Source organism: Populus alba, chromosome 2, assembly GCF_005239225.2.
Source record: "Populus alba chromosome 2, ASM523922v2, whole genome shotgun sequence".
Classification (NCBI taxonomy): Eukaryota; Viridiplantae; Streptophyta; class Magnoliopsida; order Malpighiales; family Salicaceae; genus Populus; species Populus alba.
Genome location: NC_133285.1, coordinates 11,229,379 through 11,242,641, shown reverse-complemented (window position 1 = coordinate 11,242,641; position 13,263 = coordinate 11,229,379). Strand labels below are relative to the sequence as shown.

At 34.5% G+C, this 13,263-nt stretch overlaps 2 protein-coding genes and 1 non-coding gene across 4 annotated transcripts; 1 reads left to right on the top strand and 2 right to left on the bottom strand.

The window, feature by feature from the left end:
• The first annotated feature begins 722 nt into the window (after positions 1-722).
• On the top strand, positions 723-4,142 carry LOC118044511 (uncharacterized). Of its 2 annotated transcripts, none has more exons than XM_073407402.1 (9): positions 723-870; positions 963-1,028; positions 1,113-1,412; positions 1,498-1,750; positions 1,906-1,963; positions 2,778-2,864; positions 3,018-3,152; positions 3,249-3,387; positions 3,518-4,142. In XM_073407402.1, the coding sequence occupies exons 1-9, from the start codon at positions 794-796 to the stop codon at positions 3,753-3,755; spliced, it is 1,353 nt and encodes a 450-aa protein (XP_073263503.1). In that variant the 5' UTR covers positions 723-793; the 3' UTR covers positions 3,756-4,142. The 2 variants fall into 2 exon arrangements, with proteins under 2 accessions (XP_073263503.1, XP_073263504.1); XM_073407403.1 differs by having other exon boundaries at positions 724-870; positions 3,527-4,142.
• Positions 4,143-4,480: 338 nt separating this feature from the next.
• TRNAA-UGC (transfer RNA alanine (anticodon UGC)) lies at positions 4,481-4,553 on the bottom strand. The gene has a single exon. It is a non-coding gene; the product is annotated as a tRNA-Ala (tRNA).
• A 3,605-nt stretch (positions 4,554-8,158) lies between these two features.
• On the bottom strand, positions 8,159-12,938 carry LOC118044510 (uncharacterized). Its single transcript, XM_035052831.2, has 7 exons — positions 12,535-12,938; positions 11,287-11,583; positions 10,768-10,976; positions 10,629-10,677; positions 10,419-10,508; positions 10,173-10,235; positions 8,159-10,014 (listed from the first exon to the last, which is right to left on the bottom strand). The coding sequence occupies exons 1-7, from the start codon at positions 12,700-12,702 to the stop codon at positions 8,431-8,433; spliced, it is 2,460 nt and encodes an 819-aa protein (XP_034908722.1). The 5' UTR covers positions 12,703-12,938; the 3' UTR covers positions 8,159-8,430.
• Positions 12,939-13,263: the final 325 nt, after the last annotated feature.

Sequence of the window (13,263 nt, the reverse complement as noted above, 5' to 3'; positions counted from 1 at the left end):
TTTCCTTATAATAACTCGGGTCATGAATTTAAAAAGTTAATATAGTTCAACATCCTTTATTTATTTATTTATTTTCTTTTACAATCTTATTGTTTTGCATTAATTTTTTTTAAAAATTGATTTTGTGATTATCTTCAATTTCTTTTCTATAAGTTTATCTTGGTCTCATAACTTAGGTCAATGGTTTTTATTAATAGGCTTTTTTTTAATATAGTTTTTTTTTTTTTTTAAATTGTCTTCTTTGTGTTTAATTTTTGGAGATATTATTCAGATTCATCTATATTTATTTTTTATATAGATGAAATATATTTTTCAAAATAAAAAACATTTATTTTTAAATATTATTTTTAATGTGTTCGATCTAGCGTAATATTTTTTTGTTCAATTATTTTCATTAATGTTTCTATTTCTGTTTTTTTTTATTATTGATTTAAACAAATAAATTTAATAAACACAAAAGATAAATGTTTTATTTTACGAAATTAAATATTTTGATTTACTTTTATCTCTTATTTTTTTTAAATTTGTTTTAGTTATTACTAATGATTTATTTATTTATATAAATATTTATTAATTTATTTAATTAGTTGTTTAGATATAATTTTAAATTTATACTTTAATATTTTTATATAATCAAACTTAAATAATAGTCTACATTTCCGATATTGTTTTTGAAAAACTAATTTTATGATCCGCAGTGGAGAGGGTCAAACAACTACTTTAGTATATAAGACTTGGGAGATTAATTCTCTGAAAAGCGAAGTCTGAACTCAGAGGCGCGGCAGCAGCAACAATGGAGGAGAACCGCTGCAAGTTCTGGCTTCCCAAAAAGAACCGATTTTGTGCCAACTCCCCTCTAAACGATTCCCAGTAAGCTCACTCTCATCCTCCTCTCTCTTCTGTTTTTTTCCCGTCCTATGTCTAATGTTTTAATGCGTTCTATCTATTGAACTGTTCGTAAGGTTCTGTGGCAACCACAAACCGAGGTCCATTGAACAGTGGATTCCATGCCCCATCGACCCTTCTCAGTAATTCCCATCTTTGATCTTTGCACTATCATTTTTTTTTAATCTTGGGATTAGATTTTTTATGGCTTTTCTTGTTTTTGATAGTTCTGTTCTAAAAGAAAATCTTGAAAGCCATGTCAAGAGATGCCCTTTATTGAAACAAGCTCAATCCTTGTCTCTTCAACCATTTTATCAAAAGGGCATCAATGCTGGCAAAGAAGAAGAAGAAGAAGATAATGTTAGCTCTGAGATGAAGAGGAGTGCTGTTTATAGCATGACTGTGACTCAATTTTGCAAACTTATTAACAAGATTGAATCTGTTCATGCTTCTACATGTAAGGATATCTGGGAATCATATAAAGTTCCAGAAGCTTGTAATAAGTGGATTAAAAGAGAAGTAGACAGGTAAATATGTGATGTTAAGATGAAGATTGTTGTTTAATTTGATGATAATCGGTTGGTTTTGTAAAATGAGTTTCTTGTTGAGCAGGAAATTACCATTTCAAGAGAAACATGTAGCACAACAAGCGTCAATTCTTGGGAATTTGGAGGACTTTGGGGTGATAAAGAGTTCAGTAGGAAGTAAAGAGGCTGATAGTCAGGGGTTTTGTAGTGATGATAGCAATTTTGTTCACGCAGTCGTTGAATTTGGAGCAGGGAGAGGGTACTTGACACAGATGCTGGCAGACTGTTATGGATTTGACAGAGTCTTTCTGGTTGAGCGCAAGTCGTACAAACTTAAGGTTAGTTGTGTTGAATTCTGCATTGCATTGTTTATGAGAAGGAATATCTACTGCAATAGAATGAAACTCAAGTTGGAGATGTTATGTACTCTTTCCACCTTAATTGATCTGTGATTTATGTTTTGTTTGTGTTTATATGTTGTGGCTACTTCTAGGCTGATCGATCTTTGCGACAGAAGGAGAGCTTGATATTAGAGCGTTTGAGGATTGATAGTAAGGTTTTTCAGAATCCTGTTCTTTGGAATGGCATTTGCATTTGCATTTCCATATTTATATCTTTAGTTCTATGTCTCTCTCTCTTTCTCTAACGTAAGTCTGGAGCTGGTGCTAAACATAACTTCAAATACTCTCTCTTGCTGGAGCATTCAGTTAACCTCTTAAAAAGGACTTGGCATAGTTTTCATGCCTTTTTTTCCTCCCTCAGTCCTCCAAAGTTAAGATTAGATGCTGGCAGGTGGCTCAATTTTGGAGCTCTCTTGAGTGCATTGTTTTTCCTTGACTTTGCCTTCATAGTGTGCTTATGAGTGGTGATTTTAAGGGGCATAACCTAACAAATTATTGTTGCCTTTTATTGCCCTGTTTCTGTACTCTTCGAAGTTGCAGTTAAACAAGGTCTTGCAGTTTTCGGCATTATTTTATTGTGCATATTATATGAAGTCATAACTTCTAACATTTCATGCCACAGCATTAATTTTCTACAACTTTATAGTAAGCTTATTTCTCTCAACTAAGTGAATAAACAGGTTTGTCCCAACTTCCTATACAGGGGTCAACTTAATAAATTTTACCATTTATTTCCTCTTAATTTTGGGTGATATCAACAGCAGTCTCAAGTAGTAACAACAGAATATTTATATTCATACATGATGTCTGTTCTTGTTTGCCTTTTATTTTTTGTTGGCATGCTTGCCCCCTGTAAGGTATAAGTGAAAAATTGGTATTAACACTACCTTCCATCTGATCTCTCTGCTAGAAAAAAGCTCTGCAAACTTTTGAGTTCTGACATTACCAAATTCCACCTTTTCAGTTGAGGACTTAAACTTGAATGCTGTTGAGTCTTTAAGGGGAATCCCTTATTTGGCTATTGGTAAACATCTCTGTGGGCCAGCAACTGGTGAGCAATATGTTTTAAAATAACTTTTTCCTGAACATTAGATAGAACTCAGAAGTAATTTTTTTTGCATTTTATATCATTATTTCTCAGTTCTGGCAGATTGTTCCATTGAATATTTTCCTCCACTGTTTTGTTTTAATACTTGCGCCGCAGATTTGACACTGAGATGTTGCTTGTCTGAGCAATGTAATCAAGGCAGTGTGCAAGATTGCAGGAGCAATGCTAACCTTAAAGGCCTTGCTATAGCAACATGCTGCCATCATCTTTGTCAGTGGAAACATTACACAAGTAATCAACACATCTTACCCTGCATATTCTTGAAGTACAAGAACATGTATGCTCTTCTATTTACGAGTTTTCAATGTAACTTTTACTTCCTTGCAGACAGGAAGTTCATGTCCGATTTGGGGATCACCAAGGGACAATTTCATGCAATGACATGGTTTACCTCCTGGGCAGTAGATGCTGACCATGGTTCAGATCTTCCTGATATTACTGACTGCAGCTTGCAGTTACAATCCATGTAATCATTTGAACTTTTTGTTTATGTTATATATATCCTTATTTTTCCCATCTTCTGTTCACAGAGATGGTTTTTTCATTCCTCTCTTCTGTTCACATATTTTAGTATTTTGGATCTTAATTTTTCTCAGTTATTACAGTGAGGAGAAACAATGCTTTGGGGACATACATGGGGTTGAAGATGTTGTGAGGAATATAAAACCAGTTGAAAGGGCTGTGTTGGGTTTCAAGTGTAAGCAGATCATCGACGTAGGAAGGATGATGTGGGCAAAAGAACATGGCTTAGACACACAGCTTGTGAAGTATGTCCCTTCAGGCATCTCTCCAGAAAACCATTTATTGCTTGCCAGACATGCCAAGTGCTTGTAAGACTCACATTATTTACTTCAGATTTAGGTTGTAACCATTAAAATTTCTTGGTCATTATATGCATCACTATTTGCATCTAGATGGACGTGTGCAAAGGAATGTTACACAAATTTTTAACTGGTGCGACTAGAAGTTTACTTGGCTTTTATTGGCATCCGTGGTTCAAAGGGGCAGATAGCATGTGCCCATGTTATCTCCAGACTGAATCCATAATTGGCCGGGGATTGGAAATCTTCACGCACATGATTTGCAGATCGTAAATGAGGGGGATCTCTTTTCTTCTCTTCCATCATCTCCTTCTCTTGTTCTTCCATTTTTCTTGTCTGATGCTTTAGTTTCGTATGCTCCTTATTTGATTGGATGCACTGTGATTGCTGTTCCATATTACACTGTTTTTGAGCCGTTAAACATTATGACCCTTCGAGGCTCCACGTCATTTGCTTGCTTGACCAGTACCAAGTCCAGAGAGGATTGGCACTATGAAGAGTGAAAAACACACCCTATCGTTTAGAATATCTTTCGAAACCATCATTGTTGCATGGGAATTCCGAGAAAAGAAAACTACTTAGAAAAAGGAGAGGCAAGCATCGAATTCGCAGCATCAGAAAATAATAAAAAGGAGGGGTCGAGAGAATTGCCCGTGCTGATCTATGTATCTATGGCGGAAGAAGCGTGTTGATCTATTTTCTAAATAAATAACTTATCTACTCGTAAGCATGCAAAAGTGGAGATGCGGGGGATCGAACCCCGTGCCTCTCGCATGCAAAGCGAGCGCTCTACCATTTGAGCTACATCCCCATTTGAGATTGAATCCACTTATAAATTAATAAATAATATAAACATCTAATGCAGGTTACAAGTACCCTACCGAGTTCCGTGAACACGCTTTTTGAAGAGGAATCGATTCCTCGCTTTCTTCTCGGATCATATTGATGTTTTTGTTAATCCGAATATGTATATTTTTTATATTATAATAATTTTTATGGTTAAGTTTAAAAAAATATATTTTTATTTATGGTTTTAAAAAAATATATATTTAATTAAAATTATTATGAGATGAATTTTTTAAATTAAAATCTAGAATTTTAAATTTATATATGTAAGTCAAAACCAATTGCAAAGTCTAACTTCTAATCAACCCATCAACCCAAAATAAAATTGAAAAAAAAATTAATTAAATTTTTTTAAAAAAATAATATGAGAAAACTCAGATTAACCCGTCAAACCTATGATGTTAATCATGAGACTAGAGTAAACTTATATAGAGTATACCAAAAAAATTGCTAAACCTACAACTCGAGTCATGAGACTGAGATAACCTCATAAAAAAACAAATCAAAATAAATTATAAACCTTAATTCTCAATAAATATTTTCTTAAAGGAGGAAACTGAAAAAAAAAATCAATATAAAAACAAGACACAATAAAACGATGTGAGTCTACTTTAGTTAACCTATAAAACCTATAACCTAAGTCATGAAACCAAGATAACCTTATATAAAACAAATTGAAATAAATCATGAAGCCTAATTCACAATCAACCCAATGTTGAAGCATACAATCGAAAAAACTACCAATTAAAAAAAACTTGAGTTAACCAGGTTAAACCGTTAAACCCACAAGATAAGTTATGAAACCGGGATAACCATATAGAAAGAAAACCACAACAAATCATTAAGCCTAATATCTAATAAACCAAATGTTGAAGGATGAAATTAAACAAATAAGCATAGATAAAAAAACTAAAAAAAACCAAAGGAAAAACAATATATTATTTCAATGAACAATGTATTGCGAGGTCGTGCACAATGAAAGAACCATCTCTTTTAGTTTTTTGTTAACTAGTTTTTGCGCGGGTTGGTATTAATTTTTTTTTTTAACATAACAAAAAATATTTAGGTTGTAGAAAACTATTTGACATTATTATTAAACTTGGCTTCATGGATCAATCTTGAAATGTCATGACTAGACTTGTTGCTTAACCTAGATTTAAAATTAAATTGCGTGGGAGTTGCCAAAAAGTGACTCGATCGATTTGGTCATTCCAAAGGCAACCCAGCCAACCATGAAAAAAAGAAACTAGTGACCCAATCGACTTGATCATTTCAAAGGCAACCCAGCCAACTAGGAAAAAAAAAAAAACTAAGGATGATATTGAGAGGAAAAAAAATTGACAAAAAAAAACCTTTTTACCCAACTCTTTGCCTTGCTCATGTTTAAAATTAAGTTGTGTAGAAGTTTTTTCAACTTGATCTAGTCGACTTGGCCAATCATTAAGGAACTCAGTCGATCGATCAAGAAATCTTAAGGACAAAAATGAGAAATAAAAAATGAAATTGACTGAATAAAAAACCTCCTGACCCGATTCTTTGCTCAGCTCGAGTTTAAATTAAACAATGTGAGAGTTGGCTCGATATGACCCAATCAACCTAGTCGGTTTAAAAGCAACCTAGATGATCGTTACAAAGATATAAGGGTGAAATTGAGAAATAAAAAAGGAATGAAAAGTAGAAAAAAAAAGTGGGGCATATGCTTGACTATTTATATGAAGAATATAAAGAAGTATAGTTTTTAGACTTGGCCCGGTCCAAGACTTAGGTCATTAGGTTTTGACCAGGTTACCAGTTTGTCTGGGTCATTTTTTTTTAAAATCAAAACGATGCCGTTTTAATAAAAAAAAAACAAAAGTCAACGGGTTGCCACCAGGTTTTTGATCAGGTCTTACTAGGTTAATCGGGCCACCGAGTCATATCGGGTTTTTTCTTCCCCTGTTTTTTCTTCAACTCGACTTAGTTTCAGCCCTGGATCAGTCGGGTCCCGAGTCAACCCACTGAACCGAGCCAAGTTTCAAAACTATGCAAAGAAGTGCATTACACCTCGTTGTTTTAGTATAAAGAAGAATCAGTCAATTGAGTTGTCATACAAGATTTTTTGTTTTATAATGTTATTAAACTCAAATACTCCCACCAAATCAATATGGTAACCCATTGACTTGGTCTTTAAACTTGGTTGGTTTTAAAGTAAATCATATAGGGAATTGACCTAGTGTGACCAATTTGACTAGATGAGTGCAATCGCGACTAAGTTAACTCAACAAAAACCTAATTTGCTCTTTTTAAAAAATAAAATAACTATGTTAGTTTAATGTTTTTCTTATAAAAATAGGTATTGAGATGCTAATGTTTTGAATAGACTCAAGCCAAACTAGATTAAGCTGCTCAGCTTATGATATAGATCATGACCCTTAACAGGTTTAATAACCTTGCTTTTTAAAACTTATTATTTATTTAATTAAATGATAATAGAAAGAGATATTTATATAAAGGATAACAAATAAAATTATTAAGGAGAGATGTATTTTTTTCAATCTAAACTCTATTTCCTTGTTAATGCATCTTGATTTCAAATGTAAACATTATTTTTAAATAAAAACCTATAATGATCTCAATGAAAGTTTTAAAAAATATATTAAAATAATATCTCAATATTTTGTATGTAATTGAAAAAAGAAAATTAATAAAAGTGATAAAATCATGTAAAAATCTATAAAAAAAATTAAAGAACACAGATTTTATTTTTATTAAATGTTCATGAGCAATTTTTTATTTTTTTATATTTGCATTTTAGGTACATAATAATTGAAAAAAAATTATTAACATTCACATAAAAATCTATAATATAATTTAGCAATGACAAAATTAAATAGTAATTTAAATGTCATGTCTTTTTCTAATACTCTCTCTTTCAGCTCTCGTACTCATAGGATTAAAATGTAAATAAAATAAAATTTTATATCAAAATATATAATTGTTAAATTAAAAAGAACAAAAAAAAAATTAAAAAAAACCGAAGTCAATTTTGTTAAAGGAGTTGAATGAATAGTGTAAGAGAACCCTTTGTTTTCGTCTCATTGACAATTTTGGTATCCTTATTTTTTTTATTTTTCACAAACAATAGAATATAATTTTATTTTTTTTTGCAAAATCAAGCATTAATCTTATATTATAATCTTTTTTGACACCATAAAAATTTCATAGAAAATAAATCAAAATCAAAGTATTAAACTTAATTTTTAATTAATATAAAAGAATGAAATTATTATTTTTTTCAATAACAAGAGAAGAAAAATAACAGAAAAAAGTAAAACAGTACTTGCTGATTTATGAATGATGTACAATGAAATTACCACCTTTTCAGATTTTTTTTTTAAATTTAATTTAATGGTCCAAACGTTAAACGATCACGGCATCAGGAAGTTTATACGTGTCCTCCAATTAATTCATGATATTTCACTATGATTCCTTCTGCTTGTCAATCAAAGACACTTTGTTAAAATAGAGAAAAATACAAGGACACACAATTCCTCGTAGCCATTTCACCTGTAAGAGACAGATCACACAGCATCTATTAATCATATCTGCTTTCTTCATTCGTGATGTCTATGAACACTTTCTTATATAAAAAAAGATAGCCATGCGATGATGAACAACCCCATCACCTCAACTACATTTTAACAGTACAAAAACCGACATCGAATAGCATCCTTCACCTAAATGGTGAACTATGCTCAAAAGGGGTATCAAGTTGCAAAACCGCAGCAATTCGATTTGCTGGAATCTATTCCATCTCTATTGTTCAATTATTGGCCCACTTCTTTACTATGATGAAATACTGTTCATGGAAAGAGTTTCTGCCCCCCGCCTTTTCTCCAGACTCCACGCACAGGTAACCCTCCTACTGAGTTACTGCTATCGTCTATCCTGTTCTCCACTGTTTCGCGAGGATCAGGTTCCGAGTTTTGGAGATCCAACAGGGCCGCCATTGAGCCATCACCAAGCCTTGCTCTCTGAAACTTGGAGGTTTTCTTCCGTTGCTTCTCCCTACCCCCGTCTTTTAGGTTTTTACTAGATCCATCGCCTGCAGATAAAGAGCCATTTTGGATTCTTGGTTCCATTTCCCGCTCATCAAGCATGACACTCGACTTGCCTTTGGCAGCCCGATACCCATCCTTTGACAGCAGCTGCGCCTCATCTTCCACAGGCTTGTAATTTGACTGCAGCGCTCGAACAGTATTAATAAAGCTATCTGTCAATCTATCCTTTGAACTGCTATCGTTTTCAGCTATTCCCTTGCCTTCCTTGGATCCATTAGTGCCTTTTAACTGGGCACTACCACGGCCCCAGCCATTCTCTTTCTTCCCACTGCTTCTCAAACTAGCATTGTAGGTTTCAACAAGCTCTTTCTGTTTCTGAGCATCAGGACAAAGTCTAGCCAGCTCAGGAATGAGCCGTGATAAGCCAAATTGCTGGACATAGTCCAGGTACTCTCCTGTGTCAATTGAACCCTGACGATACTGTCCAGATATGTCTTTAAAAAGAGTATATCTATCTTCATCATTTTCAAGAGCAGCACGTATCTTTTCCACCAATGACTTGTTTGCAGTTTGAAATTCTTCCACATTCAGCACAACCTGGCTGCTAGTAGGCATCTTGTGCATTGGCACTGCAGAAACTGGAGGAAAATCTGAAATAGAGGGCTTCAATGATCCAGAGTCAGCAACATTTGAGGCTGATGCAGTGCTGCTTATCCTACTTGTAGTGCCTGAGCTCCCCACCGAACTAGCTGAGGGATGCCCACGGACTGCTGCAGGTCGAGTCTGAGCATGGGACTGAATAGAACTTGCATAATTAGAGAGACCAGGTCCACTAGCAGAACTCCTTGAGCTCAAAGGTGATGTATCTAATGTAGGTTTATATAGTGCTGGACTACTTGATACATGCCCACGTCTTGCTGCCGGCCACTGCTGGGGTGAGTTGATTACTGTTGCATTTCTGTTGTTCTGGCGCCGAAGATGCGTCGCCATTGTATTATTAGGCAAACTTTCTGATTCATCTTTGGCCTTTTGTTGACCACTGCTTGCAGTTGTAAAGAGCGGAGGAAAGGAAGATTCTTGCAAAGGTGCATTCCAAGAAGAAGGCCCCAAGGCTTGAAGATATCTCAATGTTGTTTCAGGATCAGTAGCAGTTAATGATTCAAATGGCTGAACTATTGGGTCAATATCACTTAAATCTACATGATCAGATATCGCTTGTGCACTGGATGATCGATCACGAGATGTGCTTTCTGAATGTGCTGTCTCCAGGCTAGATTGAATGGCTATGGAGAGTTGGTTATCTGCTTGATCAAGACGGAATGTTCGTCCCCTTCCATGACGATTACCTTGTTCATTACTTTGACGATATCGAAAGCTAGTTGGTATCTGATTCATGGAAATCAGCAAATGAATAAGACAAAAAAAGCCACAAAAGGTGTACATAAATGAGAGAACTAAAAAAGAAGTAATAAGGTGATCAGATATCATCAAGAAAAAACCAAATCCATTAAGGAGCACTTCTGCAAGTAGAAAATAATATGTACCTGGAGAGCAGCATTTCGCTGAGAACGAGACATATGACCAGCATGTTCAATTGTATTATGTCTCTGAAATTAAAAGCGAAATTAAATGAGTTGAACTGGCCAACAAGCAATAAGAAAGAAAACTAAACCAACAGAGATCCCCAACCCCAATTCTGCCCCCCTGTGCAGTTTGTGGGCGCACACAAAGAAACTGGAGCTTGAACAGTATTCATAAAGAAGGAAAGTCAACGAAGCTTTCTCAATCACCTTCAACTCTGCTTCAGTTTGAAAGACAATAAACTTCTTGGCAAGACAGCCCTCATCATCACATAGAAAATGGTCTCGACGGAAGTGAATCTGTGACAGACAACTTTCACTTGTTTAGAAAAATATTCTTAGTTAAAGAACACTCATAAAGAAGTGCCAGCCCCATAACCTCATTAACAGAAAGAAAGAAATGCAGATGAGCAGTCTCACCTCTAGGTCATCATAATTCTTGTAATATTCATATTGTCCTGGATGCTGCCTGCATTGTACATAGCAGAAAGTTATTTTAGATTATCTAAAAATGTACTTAACTTATGGTATCATGTGTACAAACTATAGTATGTAAAACCTCTGGCATAGATGACAGGTGTAGTGTTCGGTTGACATATGTGTATACAGCTCATTATCTCCATAGAACGGTTTTTTACAGAATTCACACATGGGATGTCCCATGAAGCCACCTCTTTCACTTTCACTTCCGTCAACCTCAGAATCACCCGTGCTGATATGCTGATTCAATTGTGCTCTACTGTATAGCTTTTGCTCACAAATAAAAACCTGTCAAATTCAAAAGAATCCAAAAGTTGTTACAAAACCCCCACACAAAAAAAAAAAAAAAAAAAAAAAAAAAACAGAAGGATAGATTTCTTAAAGATAACATTAGTAATCTATGTAAATCATGTAAATCACTTTGACAGTTGCCTTAAATAAGATGCCTGAAAAATAAAATAAAAGTTACAAAAAGAGAGATGTGTGCACAAATTCTAAATAATCTCAACTTGATTATACCTAAAAATGACTTTTAATATCCAATCATTTCAAACAAGAAAACATATGTCGTACATGATCATATGCATGAGGATCTTACCTTTCGTCCTTCTAAGCACAGGCTACACATATGCAATTTATGTTGATGAAATAAATGACCCTTCAGCTGATTAATATTTCTAAACTTCCCCCGACGCTTGGATCCATCATTTGATTCCTCCTTGTCACATACACTACATGACAATCTGCACATGGCCTTTATCATTTTATAATGGTCAACATCGTCAAAAAATGCTTGTGTGTCCTCATGGTACCAGTAAGATCCCATTCGACCCTCCTTTGGTTCAGATGGCAAGAGCAAAAAGTCATTAATCATCCTTGTATAATCCCCTAAAGCCTGCAAGAACAGCAAAATATAAAGCTTTTTGTGTCATTAAATCCATGTGACAAACAGTAGAAATCACAAATATGAACAAAAGCAGTGAAGGAAATTGAAAAACTAAGCATACAACTACATGTATACATTACTTACTTCCCATGAATACACCTTAAATGTATTAGATTTACAACTACAATAAAAAAATAACTTCAAAAGGAAACTAAAAACCAAATTTCATTCATATTAAGCGTAAAATACAATAAGGGCTATCTTAACCATTTACTATAGTCTCTAAGAAACTCTGCCCAAAAAATCCTGAGTGATGAGCCCTTTGTCTTGATTGTATTAGATTTTGATTCCATTGACTCTACATTCCTACAGTGATGAACTCTTTTTCAAAAAACATTAAATGCAGTATCTGCAAAATGCTTGTTTTCTGCAAAATATCCATGGAAAACTACCATCAAGGTCCAGTTTCCCAGCAATTACACTTTACCTTTCGAGGTGATTATATGTTCTGGCATCAACATACCGATTTGCATTTTCTTTCATCGTTATTCTTTACATATAGCATTCGCTACCACATAGCAAAAATGCTTCCAACAGTCCTTAAACAAGTCGATTTGGTTATAAATTCTTCTTTGGTAAAGGAAAAGACTCTTGTATGTTCAAAAATTAGCTGCTTCACTATTACCACGTCCTACGAGGGTCTATTAAAAACAAAGAAGCTTCACATGGCTTGGTAAATACTCAAAACCAGCAATCAGCCAGACCTCTATTTTTGCCAAAAGATGAAAATTTGCCCTTAGAAGATTTCGTACTTGGTTATTGAAAAGCAGAAAAATTGCATTACCTAACTACAAATTTGATTTATCGATAAACAATCAAGCGCATCCATCATCATAACTAAAAAGCATTAACAATCAAATCCAAAAAAGAGAGTTAAAATATGAAAAAGGCAGGCCTAACCTTGGTGACAAAAACGACAGATGACTCGGTCTTGCAGATACAGCAGCGGCGATCGTCGCATATGAAACGGAGCCGAGACACGCACGTGGAGCAAACGTCACGATGACCACAAGCGCCGTATGCAACCCATTCTAGAGCCTCCGCACACACCGCACAGCTATCGTCCATCTCTCTCTTTCAAACAATTGATCGGAGACTGAGAAATTGGAGGTCGATTGGCGACGATAGATCTAGGGATTTAGAATCAAAATTAACAGAGGATCGTTAGGAATTAGGCACCAGCCTTTTTGTGTATTTACGTCCGTATATATGTGTGTGTATAATTGGCTTTTTTTATTCCTGTTTAGAAGATGAAGCGGTTTGATATTTGATATTTGATGCTGGGAAAGAATTCGGATTTTTTTAGAATCTTGTGAAATTCAGGGCACCGCACGAGTCCTTCTGATTTAATAAGGGTAATTTTGTAAATGGATTTTTGTTTTTAAAATATGGATTGCTAAAAAGATGGTGGAAGGGCAAAATTTATTTCCCAAGTATTTGAATTGGACTGGGTCTCCAAGTATGGGCCCGTTAGCCACCTTTAGTTCTTGTTCGGCACGCGGTGGACCGGTTTTTCTTTTTGCTTTCCTTTCCTTTTCTTTTTTTTTAAATATTCTTTTAAAAATTATAATTTAGATCAACATAATTTTTTAAAACAGTCCATAAATTATAATTTACATCGACACAACA